The sequence below is a fragment of the Neodiprion fabricii genome, chromosome 1 (assembly GCF_021155785.1).
Source record: "Neodiprion fabricii isolate iyNeoFabr1 chromosome 1, iyNeoFabr1.1, whole genome shotgun sequence".
In the NCBI taxonomy this organism is placed as follows: domain Eukaryota; kingdom Metazoa; phylum Arthropoda; class Insecta; order Hymenoptera; family Diprionidae; genus Neodiprion; species Neodiprion fabricii.
In genome coordinates this window covers 34991568-35016026 of record NC_060239.1, presented here as the reverse complement: position 1 = coordinate 35016026, position 24459 = coordinate 34991568, and the positions used below count along the sequence as shown (strand labels likewise).

The window sequence follows — 24459 nt, the reverse complement described above, 5'->3', positions numbered from 1 at the left end:
CCCCTCAGATCTCGGCTCTCTCTTCTTCCTCGACCACTTCCACCTCCATCCTCCTCAACTACTCAGTTCTACACGCTCTTCTGCTCAGACCTCCTCCTCCTCCTCCTCCTCCTCCTTCTTCTTATTCTGGTAAGATGAGGTTTGTTTCGCTTCAGCTTCGTCGGGTTGGGCCTGGGTCTGGGCCTGGGACCATTGTCCTGCCGAAGGCTCGAGCGCCCTACCAAAAAGAGATAGAACAGTCCCTTTCCTGGGGTTCTCAACCTGTGTACATTGCGTTTTAGACTATGCAGACCGCAGCGTCTTGAGTCGAAGTCTTTCCAAATTCTAATGCACAGACTGTTGACCCTGCGAGGTTTTTTTTTTCACCAGTCCGAGTCATTCACGCTAGTTTCTAAGTATACGTAAGCACGCACACGCATCGGTTTTGCTATATTCTTCTATCGTATCTTCCTTCGATGTAACTTGATACGATGGAAATAAAACACGCGGCGACACCTTGACTCCGTTAGAGAACCGATCAAGAAGAAGAGATTGGAGGACTCCGGGTTTTCATGTCAATCTCGATATTTTCTTCATACTTGAACGCCTTCATTTCGCTGCATCTGTACGTCAACCGTTCAAATTAAACATTAACAACCGAGTCGACAGTTCCGACTCGCTGTTATACCTTTCAACCATCAAACTACACAATTCACTCCGCGATGTCAGTTTTAGATACTACCAGAACTTGGCTTCATCCCTAGTCATCCGAAATATTTTGTAAGTTATTGTTTTTCGCATGAATATTCCAACGTCCAAACATCTCATTCTTAATTTCTTGCGTTTTACGATGATTTAGACTTGATAACCAGACCTCTGTTCAGGTACCGTTGACACCGTCTTTTCTAAGAAATACTACTAATGTTCCTCCGAGGCAGCTGAGGTGACTTGACTCTTGGCCAAATCGAACGGTTTATTCCGGACTTTAATGTGGATAAGAGAATTGACTCGTTACGTCGGGGATCAGAAGCTTGACAATGCGTTGAAATAAATTGAACCTATGTTACATATCATTACAAAATTTTGCGCTACTCTTTTTTCCGATGTACCGAAGCGAAAATGAGTGTGCTTACGTAACCATCGACAATCGGACAGATATGTTAATCGTTCGCTTCGTAGGTATTTCGTTCACTACAGATCTTCGCGCCACTGCAGTGTCAACGGACTCGAGTATTGCACGAGATTCAGATAACGTTTGAAAATAACTTTCACGAAGCCCGCATTACAGTAGGTATACGCTGACCTTAAGGAGAGTCGGTAGAGACGAATTTACGGGTAACGTACGTACGACACACGTATGTAGTTACACATAACGTACATGACACGCGGTTATTCACAGATTCATCGCTGACGTGAGCACGATGCAGGTAGATATAAATACCAACAAAAAAAATTCTGGCACCTTGTACGTAGGTTCATGGCTCGTAAAAGTAGGAATGGAAATAAATAAAAAACGAAAAAACGAAAAAAACTGAAGTTGAAAAATAAGAAGTAAAAAATGGGGCTGGGGGAAGCATAATTGAGAACCCCGGGACCCCGTTCCTTCGAAAAGAGGAGGGAAATGAGGGGATAAGAGGAGAGGGAGCTTCGTCCAAAGGCGGAGAGGCGGAGAGGCGGGTGGGCTGGGGCCCAAGCGCTGGTATCTCAATCAGGCAAGGGCCACAGGTTGGGGCCCATGGACTCCTGCGGGCGGAATGGCGGGGGACGAGGAGTACGAGGAGTACGAGGAGGCCTCGACTCGAGACCCGACATCAACTCACAACTCAATCTAGTCCGACAGAGTCCGCGGTGGAGTACGCACGCAAGATTTTTCTCCGCTCACCACGATGCGAATACCGCGCAGCTGCAGAGACGGGCGAACGGCTCTTTGATAGATTCTCGTGCGATTTAAATTTTCCCGCGCGAAGCCTCGCCTCGCACAACCGTTGAGCGTTTGAATATTTTCGAATTATTCAACGTCGGTGTTTCGGGGAAGCGTAATTCTACCGGTGTTTTCGGATTCAAAGAGAACGTTTTTTCTACGTTACCGCGGAGATCTCCGTTTTCTTAAACGACGCTTATGACAAAACCTTGATAATCGGTAACTCGGTGATGGTTTAACATTTGTGACAGTGTCCGAGGAAAACAATGTGATAGCGAACACTAGAAGTATATAATCCAAGGTAAGGGAAAGCTCCACTTGTTATGAAATAACTTGTAAAACTATACTTCAAGGTCTTTTTGAAATCGTTGATGGTTTCTCGGATCATGGTTTATGAATGGAGTTTGCGTCCATCGTCGGTATCAATTTCAGTTAGAGAGCCGATAATAGAGTTGGTTAAACACTTGCCGTACATATAAGCGGAGCAATAAGTACATATTTAATAAATTAGGCTTTACCTCGAGTAAATAAGGAGCAAGAATAGTGACTCCCATAATGGCATCTATATCTAAGAGATAGTTGTACAAACAATCGACGTTCCGAGCGTGTTTAATTAGGCATATTTACCAAACACTAAAGAAGCACGTATTCGGGTACGCGCAGTTCGACGTTAGCTGTCTTCGGGTCAACCCACGCATTACTTAATTAACTGTGAGATTAGTTACGATGCTTGAGCGTATAGTTTATTCAACAAGTTAATAAAGCGAACGTGTAACGGGCATAATGAATGAGCGGTGGGAGGAAGCTTGAAAAAAAAAGCACGTGGAGGGCGAAAACGAGTCTGACAAAAAGTTGAGAAGTTGTTCAGCGGCTATGATAATACTCACCGTGCGACTCGACAATTAAGAGAATCACAAAGGATGCATCGATTTAATTGTATCGATTTGTCACTGTCATCGAGGCTCGATCGATCGGTACAACCAAATATCATCCGATCGACAACCACGACTGGCTGATTTGCATAAGTTGTCTATAGCCGCAATGGCCGCTTCAGTGACCAAAATACGAACTGATTCGTGCTGCAATCACGTATCGAATATATCAACGAATCAGGCTGCAAACATATTAACTCAATTAGAGTTCCTTCCTTGGCACGAACCGATCATTCGTGGACAGCTTTCTGCGACGGTGAAGTCAATCGGTAATTGAAATTCGACAAGCGCTGCATCGGTCGGGAACTACGATTTCAAATGTTAATTTAGAATCACTGCACGTAGATGCCAAGGTCTCGAATCTCAAATCACCGGTAAAACGTCATCTTGAAAAACATCCTTTGTTGCACTGCTGTACATTTTTTTTTTTTTTTTGCGTTCTTGTTTTTGTTTTAAATAATTTTACCGACGCCTGTTAGTTCTGTTCAATGATTCCCCAAAGAAATGACCCCATAACGTATATTTTCTTTAACAGTGTACCATGCTACAGATAACACAAGTACAAGTAAATTTCACGAGTCAAATTTTCAGTTTTCGAACATTCATTGAAGATGCAATAATAAACAGATCATTCATGATGTAATTCTGTTTGGTATTAAACAGGACTCAATAACAGATGAATTTTAGAAATAATAGCAAACCCAAAACAAAATTGGAACCGTGTCGAGGATGTTCACCTTGATTTAGGGTTAACAATAATTCAATTGACTCGTAACTTTTTCCCATACCTCTACTTTAGTTCAGAGCTGAATATTTGTATTTTGAAAGTAGTTTCATCAACGTAGATTCGAGAGACATGTTCATTTTACTGTTACATGATTCACTCTTGGAAATGGGAGATATTAAGTTCCGTTTACGACAGGGTACGAACTGCGATTCCGGGGAGTAGCAGTATTAGCAGCGGTAGATATTATAGGTCCATTACGCGAAACCGGAGCTGCGGTTCAGAGCTTGGATCCATCGTTTACGTTATATTACGGTCCGAGGGGCGTTAGCGTCGAAACGTAAAGAAGTCAGCTCTTGTCCAACTCGAGTATGTGACCAGCCGCGTGGCACCTCGAGGTAGTTAAATGGCGAGTGGTTCAAGCCTGAACCGGATTACCTAGAGCTTCGTACCGCGTTCCTAGCATCGTGGGCGGGTTTGGAGTGACGGACCGAACGGTCCCTGATCGTTAAACCCGAGCGCGGGGAGCCCCCGACTTTCTCGAATATGTGTCGAACGAACCGCGCGGTCCATCCCGTACACATATACGATACGTCGCGGCGTGAAGTTGGAGTATTTCAGATAAATCTGTCGTAAATGGTAGCGGGACCGACAAGGAGGACGAGGACAGGCAGTCTCATACGGGGCGCAAGGTATAAGGTCGAGAGTGTGCCCAGTTCCAGGAGAGAGGTTGCAGTGTCTGCAACGAGCAACGCTCGTTAGCCGAGCGACGGGCGAGAATCGAGATAAATTTATGTGTTCTCGTGCTAATGAACTTGATCCACATCTCCGCTAACGTCCGTACTCACTCTTCGAGAGAGAGAGAGAGAGAGAGAGAGAGGGTGAGGGAGAAAGAGGGCAGCCTGCACCGCGAGTAAGAGAGCCGTTCCGTTCCGTGACTCTCGTGACTCCCGCGACTCGTGACTATCTGACTCGTGACAGCCTCCTCGTCGCAGCTCGGGTACTTGAGACATAACTTATGCCGGGTGACTCGTGGCTTCCTGGGCACACGCGTTATGCATACAACCCCGCTAAGTGCAGCCGTTTACCTTGCGTTTGTTTGTCTCCTTCACATCTCTTCGCGCATACCTACCCTGGTATGTGTTGGGTACGAAGTGTGTAGGTATAGAGGAGGTACGAGGTACCTGCCAGCCCGCCGCCTCCGGCCAGCTGTATAACCGTCACGGCGTTAAGGATTGCCCGCGATATTCCCGGACAGATAAACCCTTCGCGGTGCCACGGTACAGCGCCACTTCGTTCTCGGCTCGATTTCCCTTCACCTGAGCCTCTGCGGAGGTGGTGGAACGCCTGCAACGCGGATGTAGATAAGACCTAGAGAGTTACATTTTGCCTCGGCTAGACGAAGAGGCGAAGAGACGAAGAGCCGATCTCTTGTTGTTGCGTTTGTTTATCTGCGGGCGTATAATAACTCCGGCGATAAAGTATCTCGACGATCCTAACGCCTGCAGGGTACTTCGTTCGAGAACGCAATAATAAACCCCCCTCCTACAGCGACTTCCATCCCGAAGGCGAGATCCTGGAGCGGAGGCGTGGGCGCGATTCCGATTTGACGTCGTGAAAAAGGAAGGAAATCAACCCGGCTCATGCGGAGATGGTTGTCGAGTTCGGTCGTTTCCATCTAGATTCAATCTCCGCCCACGCGGTCCACTCTGTTTACGTTTAGGTGCTTCGACCACTGGAGCAACTGGTTGCCGCTACTCCGTGCTGAAACATGACCTCCGGGGGTGGTCGGCAGACCGCGAGCTGCAGCGATAATTCGCGCCTCGAGCCGAACGTCGTCGGGTCCATTACCCGCCTCAATAAAGTGCCAAACCAGACGACAAACTGGATCCCCTTCTCTAAACGTGAAAAAGTTGCCTGGCCAGAACCAGAATTCGAAAAAGTGTACCATGGAAATGAACGCTCAGACGAATTCGCGGTTTATTGATCATTGGAATTCGTTGTCAACCATCAGGGCATATTGTCTTGGATGTTTTTTCCTTCTCCGTAAACAACTGTATCCTGACGGTGAAATCGACGTGGTGAGATGTTACATTACGTACGGAAATGACAGTTTAAGCAGAGGAATCGGTATCGGAACGGCAGTCGATGCGGAGAAATGCAAACCTTCGTGACGTACCATCCGCAATCGTTGCATCCGCCGCGTGATGTTCGATGTACCTACACGTTCTCAGACGCCCCCGGAAACGACAATGTGCCACCGTGTAATTCCCATCTCTCACGACTTCCGACGTCTTGATTAATCATGGCTTCTTTCATGCGTTGAAAAATTTTCCAGTCCAACGTTTGCAGCTATATATTTTCCATCTAATACCTTTTTCCTTTTCCTTTTCTGGGGACCACTTCCTCCGTATGGTTCTGGCTGCTCCGCAGGTTAAGGTACAGGTGCTGATAATCCTTCACACTGACTTTCAGACACGACGCCATCTGTTTTTAATAATAAAACCCGAGGTTTCCTCGCTTTAGTCGCCATGTTGGCGAACTCCCCTTGATTCCTCTTCGGAATTATATGTCCCGCTTTGCAGCCGGCAGGATGCTGCGACACAGACTAAACCCCAGGCCTGACCGGGAATAAAATCCTTGTAAAAAGTTATAAATAGAAGGAAGTACAAAATAAACATACCTAAAAATTCTGTACAACGAAATTAATGTGGATCATTTTTTATCTTTAAATTTTTTCCATTTTGCCCTGACTTTCCAGCTACCCTCTGATAGTTCTTGATGTTTCACAACTTCGTGTCTATTATTCCTTGTTCACGTACGAATTCAGGCCAGCTGAAAATATTTTTCGGTGATTCACTTACTCGAGAGCGGGACTCTAGACGACCTTGAGTATCCTCTACAGTCGGCTCTTTGTGCAGCTCTAAAAAATATAGAACCTTAACAGAGAGACATCTTGGAAAGAGGCTTTGGGAGATCCGATGATTAATACTTTCCTCTACATCTCGAGGGCGTCGGTGATGATGAGCGGGACTTTGAAGAACCGGTGAGACAACGTTGGTCTTGTTCATGCGCCCCATCAATCTCTGGGGCAGAGGGAATTAATCGTAATACTTAACAATTCCAAACTCTGAGACAGAAATTCACCATCAAGATTACCCAATTGCCTATGACTGCTCCGTTTCACTGCTTAATACACGGGAATCGGGGAATCGAAAAGTCTGGATGAGAGGCAGGAAGGAAATGATATTTATTAGGCGGTCGTGAGAGATGTGACTCGGGGCCGTTGAAGCTTTCAAACAAACAGTGATATAAAAAACGGGCGAACTAGAGGGAGGACGCGGGATATATAGACCGGGGTAAAAATGTCGACAAAAATTTGTCAGGTGCACCGCAGAGACGTGAACGTGAAGAAGACGCCCTGCACGGGCTGGCCGCGTGCCAGGAGACGACGTCACGCGTGCAGACCGCAGCCTCGACGGTAGTCGGTGGCGTTTGAGGGGTCGGCAAGACAAACAGACGAACGGAACGATTTGTTTGCGTCCCAATGAGATTCATCACCGCTCGAGTAGTTAGTCGAGTAGCTAATTCCTCCTCCCCCCCCCCCCTCCCCCCCATCCATAATATACCCGCCATCCACCAAGCCACCGGTACTCTCCCTCCCTTCAGCCCTTCCTTCCTTCCTTTCTTCCTTCCTTTTCCATCCACTCGCTTAACTCGCCCCAGAGCTAATATTTACATGGCGCTAACGACTACCTCAAATATTGTAAAACACTCGACATACTCGAGGCGACGACGAGTTGCGGCGGTATATAAGACCGCTTGCGACGACGTTAACCGAATGAAGCAATATTTGAACAACCACTGTGCAAATTGGTCAAACAGAACGAGCCCCGTCGTGTGTGTGTGTGTGTGTGTGTGTGTGTGTGTGTGTGTGCAAGTTATATGGATCATATTGTCAGAGTAAACAACCCTCTCAACGTTTCTCAGACGAGCTATATAACCGCCTACAGCAGCGTGACTGCGATGAAGGTTTACGCCGATTGGCAAGACCCTGTGATGACCCCTCCATAGGCTACCGGGTATAGCAATTTAGACCCCGCAGGGCCGTTCATTGTTCGTCGAAGTCGTCCGTGAAGCTCGAGCATTACGGAACGAGTGACGTTGAGAAACTTCTCGGGGGTCCGTGGTTGGGCCTGCTGGACCCTCAGCCTCGGACCCTCGGATCGACCCACCGGAACGGCACAGACGTGGCAACGAGGGACAGATGGTCGGCTCGAAACTCCCAGTGATCTCCAACTCGGCTCTCTCTTCGCTATAACGAACCGCCAACACTTGTTGTTGCCATTAAGCTTTCGAAACCTCTGCACGCGCTCCGAGTAATCAATCTTCTCCTCTTCTGCGACGGTAATTACCTACCAGTCTCTCTAACTTTTCGTGCATGACATCGGAGAAGCCAGCTTGGAGGTTCCAAATAGCAAGGACCGCGTTTATACGGATCAACGAGATTTTCGTCGGATCCGAAAATATGACGAGATGATCATTTTTTTATTTTTAATTTATTTTTTTCTACTTCTTGTGACATTTCTGTAACAAATTGAATAAGATCCTACAAAATCCATACGGAAGGTATTAATGACAAGTCCTTAAATGCTATTTATTTTAAAATTTATGATTTTGGGCTACAAGGGGTCAAGAGACAAGGCTTGGATCCAAAGATCTCAACCAAGTGAAAATATTAAGTAACTCACAACCAGAGCCTCCCGGGCGAAGTCTCGACGAACTGTTCGGTTGAGACTTCACTGGAGGAACTGAAAGCCCTCAAGATGACCAAAAAATGGTCCGGTTTTATTCGACCGCGTCTGGTGCTGGCACTAAACAAGAGAGGCAGCTTCAGCCCCTTATGTGGTCCATCGGACACGTGGCCAAACGAAATAAAAGTCGTCGCGGTTGGAGCTCAGACATCGGAGCGAGTTCGTAGTCTGAAGCAATGGATAATCACATTGTCTGTTCGCTTTGTTTTTATTTTCCTTTTTTATCTATTACGTTTACCCTGCGTCGGAAAAAATGGGCTCAATTCTGCGGCGTGGTAACGTTTTATTTATTTTTTTAATTAGGCTCGTTCCAGTCAAGTATAAATTAAACGAGTATGGCGGTGAAAACTCGGGGGAATATAAAAGGAGAAAAAATTTGCTACGGGTAACCTGCAGGGCTCTTATTGCTTTGTCGTCAGGAACGTTCGACCCAATAAACTTAATCTTGATTTATTTTAGCTTGAGTGGTTGCGCCGGACTTGGGTATACAGCTACGTCAACCAGAAAAAAGCAGTAAATTGATCGCAAATATTTATGCCATAAGCCAACTCCCACGAAGGAGAAACTAATGAGCAATTTAGCCGCTTTGACTGAACGGCTTGAGGCACATTTATAGGAATTTCCTGAGCTGCAGTTCAATTATTACTAGTGCATATTTTCAAGCTTATACTGCTGCTCGGTCACATAGTTTGAGCCCGTCAAGAAGTATGAAAAAGCAACATTCGCGGATTTACTACAGATATTATTAACACATATGGTGAACTTGATGAATTTCTGGTTGTTGTTCTCTCATTTTTATAACGATAGGAAAGACCAATTTTGTTTCAATTACCTTTATAGTTGCGAAATTCAACGTCTGACTGATTAATTATTGGACTTCAGAGGACTAGTGAGCCGTCGTAATTGGGCTGTGGGTATAAAAAATATTCGTGAGTCAAACCAGTTATTCAACAATATAGTTATGAAGATAATCAAGTTGACAGGTCTTACAAATTATTTGGTCACCAATTCCGATACATTTTGTTCCCATTGAATTCAGGCAACGTTTAATAGATTAGGGTTGTGGTCGTACTCGTTAATCCTTGTGAACATTGCGTGAAGCGTCTTATATAGTGTCATCCTAACTATTTATAATATCTCCGGCGTCAACGTATTCCTAAAGTATTCAATTGAATTCAGCCGAAGAATATGAGATAATTACAACCCCTGACCCTCGTAACGTTTCCGTGGAAACGCGCACTGTGTCGTCCGTACGTCCGTAACTGAAAAATGAACCGACCCAAAGACGTACGAGGGTTATTTGAATTTTCGACATTATTCAAACCCCCTGACAACAAAGACTTCCTCTAACTCTCTCTCTGCCCGACTCCGACAGCTCACGAGACTCCCTTCTATTCGTGGATGACGTATTTTTAGCGTTTAACTTCCAAGTGCCGGTGCTTTCTGAGACTACGACTACCGACAGTCCGGGCTGCCGGAGCTTCTCGCCTATCGGAAGCTGTGCCAAGGAGCCGGAGCCTCAGTCCCAGACTCGATAAGACTCCTTCGACGTGCTGTACAAATACAAATTCATACGCGTGTTCCCAACTGCGGCACAAAGGGTGACACTACGTAGCGAACCCGGATCCACGTTGATGCGAACCGTAAACTCCACTCTTTGAATACCGGAGATTACATTAGGGTGGAGGGCACAACGACCAGATTAATTCTTCCGTATAGCTACAACGACCGTAATGAAGTGACCGAGAGGAAACGAAATCACGTGGCCGGTGCACTTTATCGTGGAAGAAACACGCACGCGTCGGTAGAGTCAGTCACCTCTATGAAGAAATAAAAATAAGAATACCTGAGACCGTTCGAAATTTTTACATTGACGACTACTTAGACTCAAGTTACAGGTCATCGTATGTGGCCGTAAATCTCGGATATTTCTGACGTGTGGCTGCATGGCGAGTTAAGTACGAGGATGAGACGCACACTCAACTGCGAACTTGAAACTCAAGACGCTTTGCCCATTGACCTAGAGGATTGATAACGCGGGATGATGTTGGAATCAACAAAACTCGGCCGTTTGATGCCAGTTCTGTCGAAGAAGCGATAAGTGGTTGGGTGTGTGTTGGTTACACGAGGTTACAATTATACACTGCCAAGTATTCCGCCGCGGTGATCGATTGGGACGCAAATCGGGTAGGGATTATATCAAATAAAAGGTTCAAAAAGTAACTTACGTCAGGTCAATAATGCTCATGATTCACCGACAAGGAAAGTATCTCACTGTAATTTCCATGACAAGCCGGATCTAAGCACACGGTAGAGAGTTCCAAAGCAGAGAAGCAACAGCGTCAAACTATGAATCGAGAGAGATTATTCCAATTACTCTCAGTTGTACATACGATTGGAAATAATTACTTGCATGATAAAACCAATTAGAGTTCTGTATTTGCTTGTCCGTAATCGATGTGTCAGACAGTCGGTTCATCCGTATCCGACTTGAGTTACAAGCGTCCAAACGTCGATCGTCACGTGCATAAATTAGTGAAAATTAAATTGTTGCCTCGCTTGGTAGTCGTATCATGTGAGAAACGGTGTTCACGTGATCAGTAAAAAATATGCGAGTCGTCGTGCAATGGCGTTATTACGTGAGTCGGTGCCGCGAAACACGTGACTACGCAAAATTCTTCGACGTAGGCCAATCACTGCGATGTGTACGCAGACATGCGTGTGTGTCGTCGCTGAGATTCATCAGTCTCTTTTGCGGTTCATTTTTTACGGCACAATCGTCGCGAGCTTCTCAAAGACGAAAGAGCTCAATTATCGCTAAAGATTAATTGGCAGTACCTTATACCGATACGACTTGTGCTCGTTTACGCCTTCGGCTAAAACAGATTGAGGGGAAAGTTGTATTCTCACTGACGTATAATTATTAAGTTATACCGCACGAGACTCAAGGTGAGATTAAATACCACTGAAATTACCGGTTTTTCAAAACTTTTCAAACATTCCTTCATCCGAATACGTACGTAAATTTATTCATCACTTTTAATTGTTGATAGTGAATCCTATCGTATACTGCACTCGGTGGTTACCAACACTATTATTGTGTCATATCGTACGCTCTGTAGATACCGCTGAATAACTAATTTACACCTTGGTATAACCATTAAATGTTCTTGGACTTGTGACATGTGGATGGTAATTTGTCCGAACATGTGAATATGTGAACGTACCCCAAAAATTCACAGATCCTTTTCGTTATCTTACAGGCTATGTTTCGCGGGGCGGGAAGGCTGCGTACAGCCCTGGTTTCTCTGATCCTGTTGGCCGTCTGTACCACAAGTACCTCCGCTGTGATGCGCTGCGAGGATGCGAGGCTTCGGTGCGCCTACAGAGCCGGGTGCGGGATGGCCCTCCAGCATTACGTGACCAGATGTTCCTCCGTCTTGGGAGGCGCCGGCGGTGGCTGCCCCGAGACATGTCTTCACGCCCTGATCGCCCTGACCAGTACCGATGAGGGCAAAGAATTGATGACTGTAAGTTCGAATCTCGGTTCTAGATACCAGAGATTACATCGGATGGTACAGCCGGTGACTGTCGATTCAATCATCGAATCTTAAGTCCTACCTCCGATTCCTACTTTCAGTGCAACTGTGCCCGGGACGATCGTCTCTGCGAACAGTCCAAGCAGAGGGTCGAGGTATGCAGGCCGTCCGTGATGATAGAGATGAACAACACAAGGGTGTCCTGCAGGATCGCTACCTCGATATGCAATGCCGATACTCTCTGTGCAAAGGCTCTGGAGTACTACAATGGCTTCTGCGGAAGCATGTTTCGCGGGAAGAAATGCACTAAAAGGTGACCCTCAGAATTTTGTCTGTCTTCAAGCGACGGCGATAAGTGTTTCACATTCTCTCTTGCAAGCTTCAAGCGACGAAAATCGCATTCTCATTTCGACTGTGTATTTTCGCGGCGAATATCACTCGGGATGAAGCTGGATTTGCAATTTGTTTTGCTTTTACTAGCGATCAAAGATCCCGTGAATAAAGTGCTTACTCAATTTCGCAGGTGTCGTAATTCGATCAACATCCTGAGGCGCCAGGACAAGGCCGCAAAGCTAATTACGTGTGTCTGCGACGGGGCTGAAGACTACGACTGTACAGGTATCCATCGGAATATGAACTGGCTATGCTTCGGAAAAATTCACCACGATTATCACGACACGAAGAAGATTTTGGGTGATACACGATCCAACGAGATCCTCAGGACCGACGCCCACAGTCGCGGCGCCGGCGTCGCAACGTCCGTCGGCCAAACATCGACGGCTTTGGTGCCAATCTTCCTGCTAGCTCTGCTAGTCAGATAATAAGGTGATTCATCAAAGATACTTATCTGGTCGCTCTTTGCCGCTAACTCTTAGTCTACTAGCAGGATGCAAAATGGAGTTGTATGTCCTGTAACAAGACTGATGATAACTATTTTCATCCTAGGACTCACCGTTAGGATGTTGCGAAAAACCCGTTCGTACCTGCCATTTTTTCAAGATCGCTATACCTTCGGAGGTGTTTCGATCTCGTAAAACTTGAGATTTTTCAGACTCTAAAACAATGTATCCAAAAATCAAAGGTAACAGACCTTTTGCCAGACAATACTATCCTGCTATTCTGAACTTTTAGCAAACGAAAAAGAAAACACACAACCGGAAACGGTATTTCTTTACTCTATTTTTTTATTCTTCACCTCGAGATCTTAACTTACTGGATCCTCCGATGTTTAGGGTTCATGTTAACGACCGACGATAGATTGTAATAGTAGTGTTATTCCACGTTCTCAAATATTTATCGCAGTTGTAAAATCGAAGTAAAATTTCGAGCCGTCGTTGACGAGAATAGACCATGACGAATATGTATGACTGTAGAGACTGGCTGTCCGAGAAGAGTTGTCCTGTACAATAAACCTGAAGAAGATTGTTTTTATTCTCTAATGTTTTCGGAACTAGAGCTTTGCCAGGGGGTTGACAAGGCACAAGACCATGCAGTCTCCGACTTAGTACCCCACGTACGTTCGCAAAGAATTAAAAAAGGATAGCAAAAGAAAAAAATATGGGTAAGAAAAATTCACAACGTGATATCGCGAGGACATTTTTAAAGTCGTAAACGCGCAAAACGGATACCGCAACAACCGTGCAACGGTCCAGAGAGACCGGGATACAGCGGCGTGTAGGTATACTTGTACGATGTGTGTAGGTGTAACCGAACGACGAGAAAGACATAAATCACCCGCGCAGATCCAGGGATTAAATATGCTTGCAGAGAAATCTTGACGACCAGCGGACGGACGGAAATAAGTACGCGTTTGTGCCGGCGTAACAGGCACGTGTGTGCGTGGCTACGCATGCATGCGTCCAACCGTAGGAGAAGAGACGAGAATGCGTTATACGGGCGCACGCTAAGGGATCCCCATATTCGTGATGCGGCGTGGGTTGCTGCCGCTTCTGGGTTTTCTCGACGAAATCGCGCCTCACACAGAGCTGAAAAAGTTTTGACCGTAGCGTGAATTACGTGTATTCCAAAAGACGACCACGGCTCTTCAACTTCCTGTTCGTATTTCGGCCGTGCCGCGGCTAAGTCTCAGCGGCCGCGTTCTTCGACTCCTTTTTCTCTAATTCGCTCTTTCCGGTAGGACACCTGCCCTCCTCAGAGCCCGTAAGCGTTCCTCTCAGTTCGGTCGAGGTTCTGCGTTTTTTATTTATTTATTTGTTTTTTTTTTTTCTTAAATCCTTTTCTTCTTCTTCTTTCTTCGTCATCCGCACTCACGCACACACGTACTCGATGGTTTTTGTTTGTTCTAAGAACGGACCGCACGAACACGCGCACGATTATTTATATGCGTAGGAACAATGCCCGCGTGAGCTTAATCTCTTTCGTCGGGGATAACCAGAGGATTTCGATAACGAGCTCGACCCGTTCACGCGCTGCAGGCTCGACGCGCGCTTGCGAAAGATGTTAAGACCCCGGTATTCTTCGCTCTTGAAAGATGCGGTGCCTGCAAGCTCCGCGAAGCCTACACCGACGGCTAATGGCTGCACGGGGCCAGGTGTTTTCTTAGGAGTAGAGCAGAGATCCGTCCTGCAGACACCGTGCCGCAAGAGTCGTTTGATAGCCGTGCCCTTTTTCCCTCTGCCTCCGCCTCTCCTCGTCTCACCTCTTTCATCGACAACGTCTCTCTACCGGCATTCAGTCGCTTACTAGGACTTGGACCAATCGAAGTTACCGTATCCTGCGGGATTATCTCTTCCAGGCCGGAACATCTACAAGATAATCACTTGGAAAGTCCATATCGGTGAACACCAAATCGTACCCAGACTAAAAGTGCGCGCGTTCGAACTTCCGAAAAGTTGCTGATGAGTATTTCTTCATATTCAGGCTATCGAAAGTTCCGTTCTTTCATTCTTCAGATCTATGATCTACCAAACGATACTATCGATTGTTTTCGTCATTTGCGAGGGCGAAAAACAGGTAACGTCGTCGAAAACTCGTTGCCAGTCGCATCGGTGCGACGTGCGCGAAATTCAGCATATTTTTAGACAAATGGATAATATATTATACATAGCTTGAAAAGTATGAAACTATAAAAAAAAATTTAATAAATCGTGTACATTTTCAAAGTATATCACTGATATTCGGTGTGTAAGGTATTCGAGGCGTATGATAGAGGGTGTCTAGTGAATAATTGCTGCAGTACTGCAACTGGCTAATTGTAAGTTTTACTTTGATCTCTCAAATAATCAAAGTATTTTCTATCTGTTATTTTACAGACGATCAAGGAGAAGGAAGCACAACGAGTTCTCAAACAGTATTCCGTGAGTGAAGACCAAAGACTCGAAAGATTACCAGTTATATAGTGCGTTTAGCAAGTAGGCGGGGCGGGAGAACCAATTTAACTTTACCGCCACGTGTTGGACGACGAATAGTATACGATGTAACTACCAATTGATTACGATTACACGCGCAAGAGGGTAGAAGAAAGTAAATGAAAAAATGTCATCGTCTACAGAAGGAGAAGAGAAAGAGAAATTCTTGAGCAGGATCGAAGCAAGGTTCATATTTCGCAACTGCGTCAGAATTTTTCTATCGTATGTATACTGTAAATTTCGATAAGTGTATCATAGAGTTTTAAATGATAATTATTATTTTAACTTAATTTATATCGAGTGATTTGCGAATGAGAGAGCTTGTGTATGTAAATAGATAGAATTACAACTACCTGTTAATTAAGCGCACTACAGTTGCTGATGTTTTGTATTGAAGGGAAATATAACAGGAAAACGAACAAAAAGAAATTCTACAAACCATGTAGATCAACGCAAAAACTCCCTCCGCGCATATAAATTATTGACAAATAATCCCGTGTCACGGATTATGAAACTGAACCGCTTAATTTATCAGTAATTATCATTGGATTTTTTTTTCCAAACAACTGTGGCAATTGTACACAATAAAGATAAGAACAACGACGGGAAAAACTTGGCAAGAAATGTTTATTAAGTTTTTTTTAAAGCTTTTACCATCATTGTATTCTATAAATACATTCACAAACCTGTGCGGTGGCAACTGATCAACAGGCTATGTGCGAAAAAAAAAAAAAAAAAAAAACCTGGCCGGAAAAAATGAGTAAAATTTAACGCGGGAAATGGGAACTTGTAACAAATTAGTTCATGGTTGCAAACCAATCGAGCTAGTCCATTTAAAACGAGGATGAGAGATCAGGTGAAAAAGAAAAAAAAATGTCAGCGGGAGAGAAGAGAAAAAAAGAACAAGGCGCTGGAATGATGGCGAAATTTTCTACACGACACGCGTTTAGCCTGACGTCCATTGTTGTCGTTGTCGATGTCGAGAACCGGGAGCTGCTCGGTTCTGCGGGTACGAAGCGAGATCCACCCTGCGGTTGAAATCGGCCACACACGTTGGTCCGACCGTCGGTTTTGGCTGCCGTCGCGGTAGTCGCCCTGGGCATCGTCGCGATGCACCTCGGAGTAGGTTGTTCCAGTTTCGAACGGTGGATTAGAGTAAATTAGGTGGTTCCGAGGTGGGGGAGGTGGATTGTTGGATGGGAGGGGGTACAGCCACGCGCGATATTTCATTCCACAGAACGAGGAATTCAAGGCGCGTATGCTTAATTGGTTTGTCTTCGAGTTAGGATGCAGGAACGCGTTACAATGTAGTGCGCGTACACGTAGAGCGGAAAGGAGACGCGAATGTTCTTCCTCTTCCGCTTCCTCTTCCTCCTCGCAACGCGTTGACCAACCGTCGTCATTGAAATTACACGACACGACGTCGTCAAACTGCAGTTTTCCATCGAAACAGGTTCGTATATACCTAATTTCCTCTCGGCTGAGGCGATGACGGCCCGCCTCTTTCCTCTCTTCTCCGCGTCTTCCGGGTAGACTGTCGAAACCTCCACGAAACCTCCTCCCACCCTGCAGGGGATGACAGTGCGGGGCGTAATTAGCGCTCACGTAGACGTGCCACGATGTACCCCGTGCCCGACCTCGCCGGGGATCGTCGAGGCCGCGTGGAACCGAGTCGGTCCATTCGTCCGAGAAGATCCAGCACTAGGAGCAGCGACGTCAAGAGCCGAGACTCCTCCGGTGGATGGAGAGCAGCCAGCATCAAGGTGGGTGGTCCAGCGCAGGGCCTCCGGCGCCCTCCCCGCGGCACCCCTCGTCCCTACGTTCGTCCTCGTCGCACCCGCGGGTCTCTTCGTTATTCCGGCGTGCCTACAACGTGTGTGGCCGACACTAGCGTCTCTCTTCCACACTCCTTCGGCGAGGAGGCCTTCTCTCGCCCGCCAGGAGTAGGGAAACGAGCCGAGTCTCGCCGTGTCGAGCTTCGACTAACCACGTGGTATCCACAAATTTAAAGTGTCCAAGACTGATTTCACCGACCTGCCAGCAATGCGGCAGACGTTTTCGCGGAGGCCTCGTTACGCGATCGAGGATATTGCAGGTTCAAATTCACCTATCACTCGAATACGTTTCGTCAAATTAAACTGCAGCGATAAAGCTTTACTGGTCAAACACCGTTCATCCTCGTCCTCAATGGACCGATTATCCATACTTGCGTGCATTGGTAAGTTCAGTTACTTTGAAGAATTTGCGATTGAAAATTATGAATTACTCAAAGAATGTGAAATATGGATACACCGGCACCAGCGCGGAGGTTCGAACTCCTCCCTATATTATCCTTATACGACCAGCATCGTTGAGTTTTACGCACAGAGTACGTCATTCACGCTGGTCGGAAGTTGAGAAATTGAATGGAAATACATGGTCCTGTCTACCAGCTGGCTTTCTCCTCCGGCTAATTACGTTAGCAGCTGTCGTTGCTTGACGCAGGATTTTTTCGAAAGTGAAAACCGATTTGACAATCTGTCGAAAGTTAGCGGATCGGAATCAACGATGAATCTCGGAGTATACGGCGAACCAAGCTTGAAGGACTAAGGCAGAGGACGAAGATGAAAAGAAGGAGAAGATGGAGAAGAAGGAGGAGAAGAAGAAGAAGAAGAAGAAGAAGAAGAAGCTGGGCATAAGGAACCCGCGGTAGCTTCGGCCGTATCATTAAGCCCGCCGCGCACCGCTGAGTTCGCCGCATTCAACTTCGTTAATCTTGATTTGATGTCGGACGAATGCGCCGCTTTGCCGAGCGGTGGTTGGTGGAGGTTGCCGCTGAGCTCAACATTTTATTATACGGTACATCCTTCACCTGTGAAAGAGTCGATTTCTCCGCGATCTTTCTGGATCCTCGCGATGCTCGCTTTTCACTCTTCTGTGCGAGCTTCCGAGAGGATGAGTCACAAGGATACGATACCCGGCAGAGTGAGTAAACTATGTTCCACCCTGACGTCGGTTTTTTTAAACCTAATTTATTTCATCGCCTGCTCATGGTATCCGTGGATACACACACTTGTACGTACATAGTATACTCTTTTGCGAGATATTTTTTCACATTTGTATATTCGCGTTTTTATGGCGATTTTACGCCAGCGATAAATCACCCGCGAAATACGTGTATTTCAGCTTCCCAAGAGAAAACAAATCTGTTTGCAAAAGAAACCCGCTTCCGTTGCAAACTTTTCCTCTCTTCCAACGCCCACTCGGTAACAATGCAGTTACGTCAACGGATGTTCTTCGACCTCCGAATAGAACCAGGAACCCGATCAGGACTCTCTCAACGTGCCAATCACTGATTTCCGCCGACTGCGGTAGGCGAATCGGTTCTGTGGTCCGCGGCGCAGGCGACCATCAACCCCCATCAAAGGCTGATGTCCTTTTTTGTGAGGTCGGAGCTAGGGCTATTCACCGTGACGAGCCAGTTGGGTGAAACGAGCGTTCTTACTTCTGTCCAAGTGGAAACCGCGCACCGGGTCCCGATTGAAGTACTGCACTGCTCTGTGCAGAGTATTTTGTAAAAACTCACCGTCACGAGGTCTGCTTTGAGCCTCTCTCGAACCTCTCAGATTACATGAGGGCCCATATATCCCGTGAATCGTTGCAGGATGGAACACACCGTGCATAGAGATACCGAGCCTGCAGTCCTTTTGTCCGTTCTCGAGTTGCAATTCCTCTATATCTTTCTCTCTCTAGTCGATCCCAGCTTTATGCTTATGCGGGTTTAGGGGCAGGTTGACGTCGTTGGGGGTTTCACGTAGCCAAACATCCCCAGACTCGATCAAGTCTCGTGTGTAACGCGCACGTTATCTCGCTTGTATAACACTGATACACAGTGGTTTTGTTGCCCTTGATATTTGAGTGGTCTTGGTAAGATTTAACGTCAATGACCCAAGGAGTAAGCGTGGTTTTTCGAAATTGGCTCTAATTGTTTATTTCGTCGATATTTTCATGTATAACTAAGAAAAGCAATATTTAGATAAAAAATTCAATTTTCTATTTCAATACATAAAGTTTATCAAAAAAATATTACACAGCCCACTAAAAAAAAGGGCAGCAAGATTCGTTTTTCTGTTTTTTTTTTTTTTTGTTTGTGCTACAACCGTTTTTTTCAATCGTCGATTATCAATCTGAGGTTGAGAATGTTCAAAATCTAGATAATGTATGCTGGTATCGGAAATGTAGAATTTTATAGCACCGACACACTTTTTAATCACTGAAGTAAAATAATTGTCAGGTTTTTTTCTCAATATACGGCGAAGTATAATGGTAATCCTTACAGCGATCAGGAGAAAACGAAGAGTCTTAAATACAAAGAAAATGGAGAGGGTAAATTATAATATAATAATAAAATGAACGAACCGTACAGCAAACGATATTGAAAGTGTGTTACATACGACTCGCTCCTAGCCGTATGATTAGCCATGCAAATATATCCTGTGATGTGGGACACGTATAAAGGTGTATTATTCAGTCTCTCGGTGTGGTTATACCGGTTAATAATGCTGTAATCACCGATCGCGGATGACGGCCGAAGTTTATACTAATGAAGCGTAAGTCCACGTGTCTCAAAAGCGAAAAAGGGCTCAACACTCCAACATGTTTTCATTTTATTTCAATTAAGATTTCGTAGATTCCGTGCCATTCCTTTATTTCTGCGTCGAATGAAAATGCATTGGAGTGTATTTGTTCAGAATTGTGTATAAAATGGGGCTGCTAAGCCCTTTTTCGCTTTTGAGATACGTGAATTTTGATATTTGGAGACGCATATGTCAATGTCGAAATCGACCAGTGCACCCCCTTAAGGGAGCCAAGAAATTATGAAAGAGCCTTGCGTCGTGATTCGCGCTGTTAGATGCAATAATAGAGCGAACTTGTCGGCTGTTTGCACGTGTTTGTGGTGAGGAGCTCGTCTACAGGATGAAGTTGTTGATTGCTTTTTACCCGGAGCCACGTACGTGAAGGCTGCGGCTATGTTACATGCGGAATTGAATCCGATTAGGACGTGGGGATCGACACCGATGGCACGGCCTTCGACAATTCCATCAAAGAGTATTTACACCGCCCAGCAACGGCGGAATCACAATTTCATATCGACAAAAGTGGTTTATAACACACGTGTAACTGGTAACAAATTATTGTTTTTTTTTTCGTTCCGCAATCCTGACATCGGTCCCGATCATTTTGAGACTGAATCTTTTAAGAATCTGGTTTCTGAAAAAAAATTTCAATGAGCCTTATTACAACCTCCCGTAAAAGGAATGTAATAACACGTACGTACCAATGTACGTACTCTATTGTATGTACTCTTTAATTTCCATAGCAAAGTATTATTGCCAATACAATAATAAAGAGAGGTATCAAAAAATGTTGAGCTTTTCCGATAATGGTTTGATCTCAGAATAAGGATCATAATTTTGAATAATCGGACAGTTGCGAAAAAAAATTATCATCTTATTTTGTAGCATCCCTATAATATAGGATTCAATAAAGTGCAGATGGTGTCTCTGTCGTTGAGAAGTAATGTCGGCGAAAATAATTAGTAAATACTTATTTAATGTTTATAAACAATAACGAATACTGAATAGTTGTATTTCAATTTAATATACATATCTACTGATTATTTCGTCTATGTTGACGCCCAACTTATTATTAACCTTATTATCGGCAACTGAGCAACTAATACATCCAGTTACTTAGGAAATACTATCACACTTCAGTTATGTTCACAGATTCGTAAATTGGGGGAGAAAATATTATCAATGTACAGAGATACAAACGTCGCGGAATAATGCAGATATAATGTGTAGGTAACAGGTATGTGTTACGTGATTATTCTTACCCACGGCCAAAGCTGGAAATATTTTTCAAACTCATATACATGATTGACGTGTTTAAAAGAAAGACGTGTTTTGAATATAAAGATACGTCTGATACATTAGTTAAAAATATATCACACGTATCGACCCTGTAGATTTTTTTAATCTTATTTTTTGTTTATTGATCAGTGATCATGTGATATTTTTATAGACTATTATCGTAGTCTAGTAACAAGCCCAATCGCGTTTTTCCGAGAAATCGTAATACCGGGACACATCGATTGGTACGAACAACAGAGAAGCGTTTTACTACATAAGAAACACGAGATTTTAGCGAATGGTCGCGGTATTATTCAAAGCTATGTTAGAAAATGAATATAACAGCAACAAGAATACCGATCGATATCTAATGAAAAATATAGCGACAATATTTTTATCATAGATAAATGACGACGAATATGGAAATCGTTATTTTGTATAAATTGTAAAAAAATATTTGAAATGATTAGAAACAAGATTGGTGCTGCCAGTCTGTAAAACCATATTTCAGATTAGATATATATATCATTAATTTTCCGTGAGTTTCTTCGAGACACGAATACATTCTACTTATCTAATTACGAAGGAGTCAGTACATCGTGCATTGCATATCTCCAGGTCCAGGCTCTGGCTACATCCTCAAACCTTTCACGATCTTTTAAATACATCTCACCCAATTCTGGCTCCATGCAAACCTGCGAATTGATAAATATTAATAAAACTTAAAGCTCTACAAGTATAACATGGGAAAAATATCAGACAAAATAATATCACAATTGTTGGTCAGGAATTGCAGACAAATCAAACAAACAATCGAATGATCTGTGAATCGGCACTTACTTCACAATATGGATCCGTGAGTAGACTCTGAACACTGATCAGTACCTTCGATATTGTGAGAGCTAAGGACCAGTTATGGTGAATAGAATCAATGCCGACGTCTCCATGTCGTGATACATTAGGATGCAAAATTTTTGTGAGAAATCTCACTACCGGCGGACACATTGGATAGCTGTAAAGGAAGGAGAGTCTCATAAGCTCAAGTTGAGAATTGACAAAAAAAAATGGTACAGTTTCGGGACATGAATTCACCTGTAAGGTACTTGTAAGTATAAGTAGAAGAGTCCACCCTCGTAAGGGCTGCCGACTGGTCCAGTGATAGTCGCTTGCCAATGACAACACATCTGATCCAACGGGGTAGCCTCAATTCCTTCCGGAGGATCGATTCTGAGGCTTTTTAATTCGCTCCTCAGTCTGTTTCTCCTCCAAGAGTTTTCCTCCATTCTCGGCAGTCTTGTCCTTAGAGACGTTTGAACCAGACAGGCTCTGCAGGGGGCGGAAGAAGCAAGGTAATCGTATACTCTGTACCAATTTCCAACGTGCCCAATTGGCCTGTACAAAGGCCAGCGTAGTTTGACGTACTGTTGCCACTGCTGAGGCGTTACATGTGTCGAGAGCAGGCCACACCATCTTCTACACACTTTGCTAGCCGACCATAAGCTCATGTCATCAAGATGAGAAAATACTGCGAAGAGAACTTCTGGCGGCAGCCTGTCCACCAGGCCAGGTTCATTTATACGCTCATGTTCCAGATGTTTGTGATTGGAGAGCAAATCCAGTCTCTCGGATAAGCTGGGGGGGCGTGACGGCTCCCCAATATCACCATGTATTTGAAAATTCCATCTGTACTGTCTATTCTGAACATCATTTCCAAAGTTCTCACCTTCTCCAAGTGGAACCAGGTCTTCTGGGCTGGGAAAATCATCTTCGGCAGGATCGTCTGCCCGGTTGTTTGGGATTTGAATGTTTGGAATTGGCGGTGGTGTATTTCTAAGATTATTTGGTGGGTTTGGTGGGTTAACGTTAACCGGGAACTGACATTGAGCTTGGTCGTTGCTTATGTTATTTTGCACAAATGGCCAATTCATTTGCGGATTTAAACTTGAACTGCTTTGAGGCACCAGATTTTTCATATGTACACCAAGATTGATACCTGTGCTACATCCGAGTGCATTGGGATGATTACATCTCAAAGCAGGAACATTTTGAAAGGGTGAATATGGTGATTGATTCAAATTCAATGCTGATATTGGGGCATTCTGATAATTTGCAGCTACTGGATTTGAATTCTGTGGAGAATTGTGTTGTTGCTGACTCGTGCGTCGCTCAGGGTTGTAATAAAGATCTGTAGGCTCGTCATTGCCAGAGTCTTCGTCGTCAGTTTTCTGTTAACAATAAGGGTGACGTCAAAATGATTCAACCCTGATAATTTTTCGCCATTTCCCACCTCACGTCACATAAAAGTAAAGAAATAGTTGTCATAGTAATACTGACCTCGCTAAATATCGGCACTTGAAGTAGCCCGATATCATCTGGGAATAAAAACGCGTGGCAGGTCGCACAAACAGGCTCTTCGAAACAAGGTCCGTAATACCCGTTGCAAATGTAACAGGTTGTTGTCTGCGAGATAAAAAGGAAAAATATTAGAGAATGCCCACCAGAATCCAACGAAGGACGCCTGACGAGCATTTGACAATGAAAAAAATTATTGAACCGAACTTACGGCAAACTGAAACTCCGGGTATGGTATATTTTCGATAGCGTCGAGATAATCATACTCCAGGTCGGTATTCAGCGCTGAATCACTGCTGTCACTCGTTCTATCACAATTTTTGACGTGCCGAGAACTGGAAGCAAACTTTTCGCCAGCCATGTTTAACTGACTATTAAAAAACGATAGTAGGTCAACAGTACATCGCTTGCTGGCGCTTCTTGCATGTACTTCAGAATTTCCGCGCGCCTTTCAAACTACGGATTCTGATTTATCGACGCCCCAATTTTCACAAATGGACCTTCTCGAACAACGAATAATGACAAATAAGCACTATACTGATCTTAGAGAGATCCCGAGAATGCTTACAGCTGCTATATCGAATACGTTTGCAAATTTCTATTATCTAAAATCGTTTTATCTGTTTTTGTCTACGTTTTTGGATTGATGAATAAGGTGTTTTCAATTAAATTCTCGAGATGGCGCACGTTGACTGATTCTGGACCAGGGATAACCTTAGATCATATACTACTGGGGGTAGCTGCTCATGACGTCAACCGCGCGAAAACTGTGACCGTGGTGACGGGAAGACAAGATTATGTATCCATGGCTTACCCTGGATACTTCGTCTCTCTCACTCTGCATGTTATTGGCTAAGAGAAAACGCATTGGCCAACCATTTTGTAGAGCGAGAGAGATAGGTTGTACATGGCTTGCGTGCTCTGTCTACTGCTCTA

General features: G+C 44.7%; 2 protein-coding genes across 4 annotated transcripts; one reads left to right on the top strand and one right to left on the bottom strand.

Annotated features, from left to right (window-relative positions):
* The first annotated feature begins 1818 nt into the window (after positions 1-1818).
* On the top strand, positions 1819-15511 carry LOC124184310 (growth arrest-specific protein 1-like). 3 transcript variants are annotated; one of them, XM_046573864.1, is made up of 5 exons: positions 1819-2201; positions 11634-11900; positions 12011-12222; positions 12433-12734; positions 15182-15511. In XM_046573864.1, the coding sequence occupies exons 2-4, from the start codon at positions 11637-11639 to the stop codon at positions 12728-12730; spliced, it is 774 nt and encodes a 257-aa protein (XP_046429820.1). In that variant the 5' UTR covers positions 1819-2201; positions 11634-11636; the 3' UTR covers positions 12731-12734; positions 15182-15511. The 3 variants fall into 3 exon arrangements, with proteins under 3 accessions (XP_046429820.1, XP_046429837.1, XP_046429829.1); XM_046573881.1 differs by lacking the exon at positions 1819-2201 and adding an exon at positions 10409-10557; XM_046573873.1 differs by lacking the exon at positions 1819-2201 and adding an exon at positions 11105-11319.
* A 5387-nt stretch (positions 15512-20898) lies between these two features.
* LOC124184288 lies at positions 20899-23920 on the bottom strand. The gene is made up of 5 exons (XM_046573831.1): positions 23735-23920; positions 23506-23631; positions 22264-23396; positions 22012-22183; positions 20899-21866 (listed from the first exon to the last, which is right to left on the bottom strand). Exons 1-5 carry the CDS (start codon positions 23882-23884, stop codon positions 21750-21752), a joined length of 1698 nt encoding a protein of 565 aa, XP_046429787.1. The 5' UTR covers positions 23885-23920; the 3' UTR covers positions 20899-21749.
* Between the last annotated feature and the right edge of the window lie 539 nt (positions 23921-24459).

Excerpts from the sequence above, each read along its gene's own strand:
- LOC124184310 (XM_046573864.1), top strand. The coding sequence starts at position 11,637 with ATGTTTCGCGGGGCGGGAAGGCTGCGTACAGCCCTGGTTTCTCTGATC. Across the intron at positions 11,901-12,010 it reads AGGGCAAAGAATTGATGACT|TGCAACTGTGCCCGGGACGA; the intron begins GTAAGTTCGAAT and ends TCCTACTTTCAG. Across the intron at positions 12,223-12,432 it reads GGGAAGAAATGCACTAAAAG|GTGTCGTAATTCGATCAACA; the intron begins GTGACCCTCAGA and ends TCAATTTCGCAG.
- LOC124184288 (XM_046573831.1), bottom strand. The coding sequence starts at position 23,884 with ATGGCTGGCGAAAAGTTTGCTTCCAGTTCTCGGCACGTCAAAAATTGT. Across the intron at positions 23,632-23,734 it reads ACCCGGAGTTTCAGTTTGCC|ACAACAACCTGTTACATTTG; the intron begins GTAAGTTCGGTT and ends TTTATCTCGCAG. Across the intron at positions 23,397-23,505 it reads AAGTGCCGATATTTAGCGAG|AAAACTGACGACGAAGACTC; the intron begins GTCAGTATTACT and ends TATTGTTAACAG.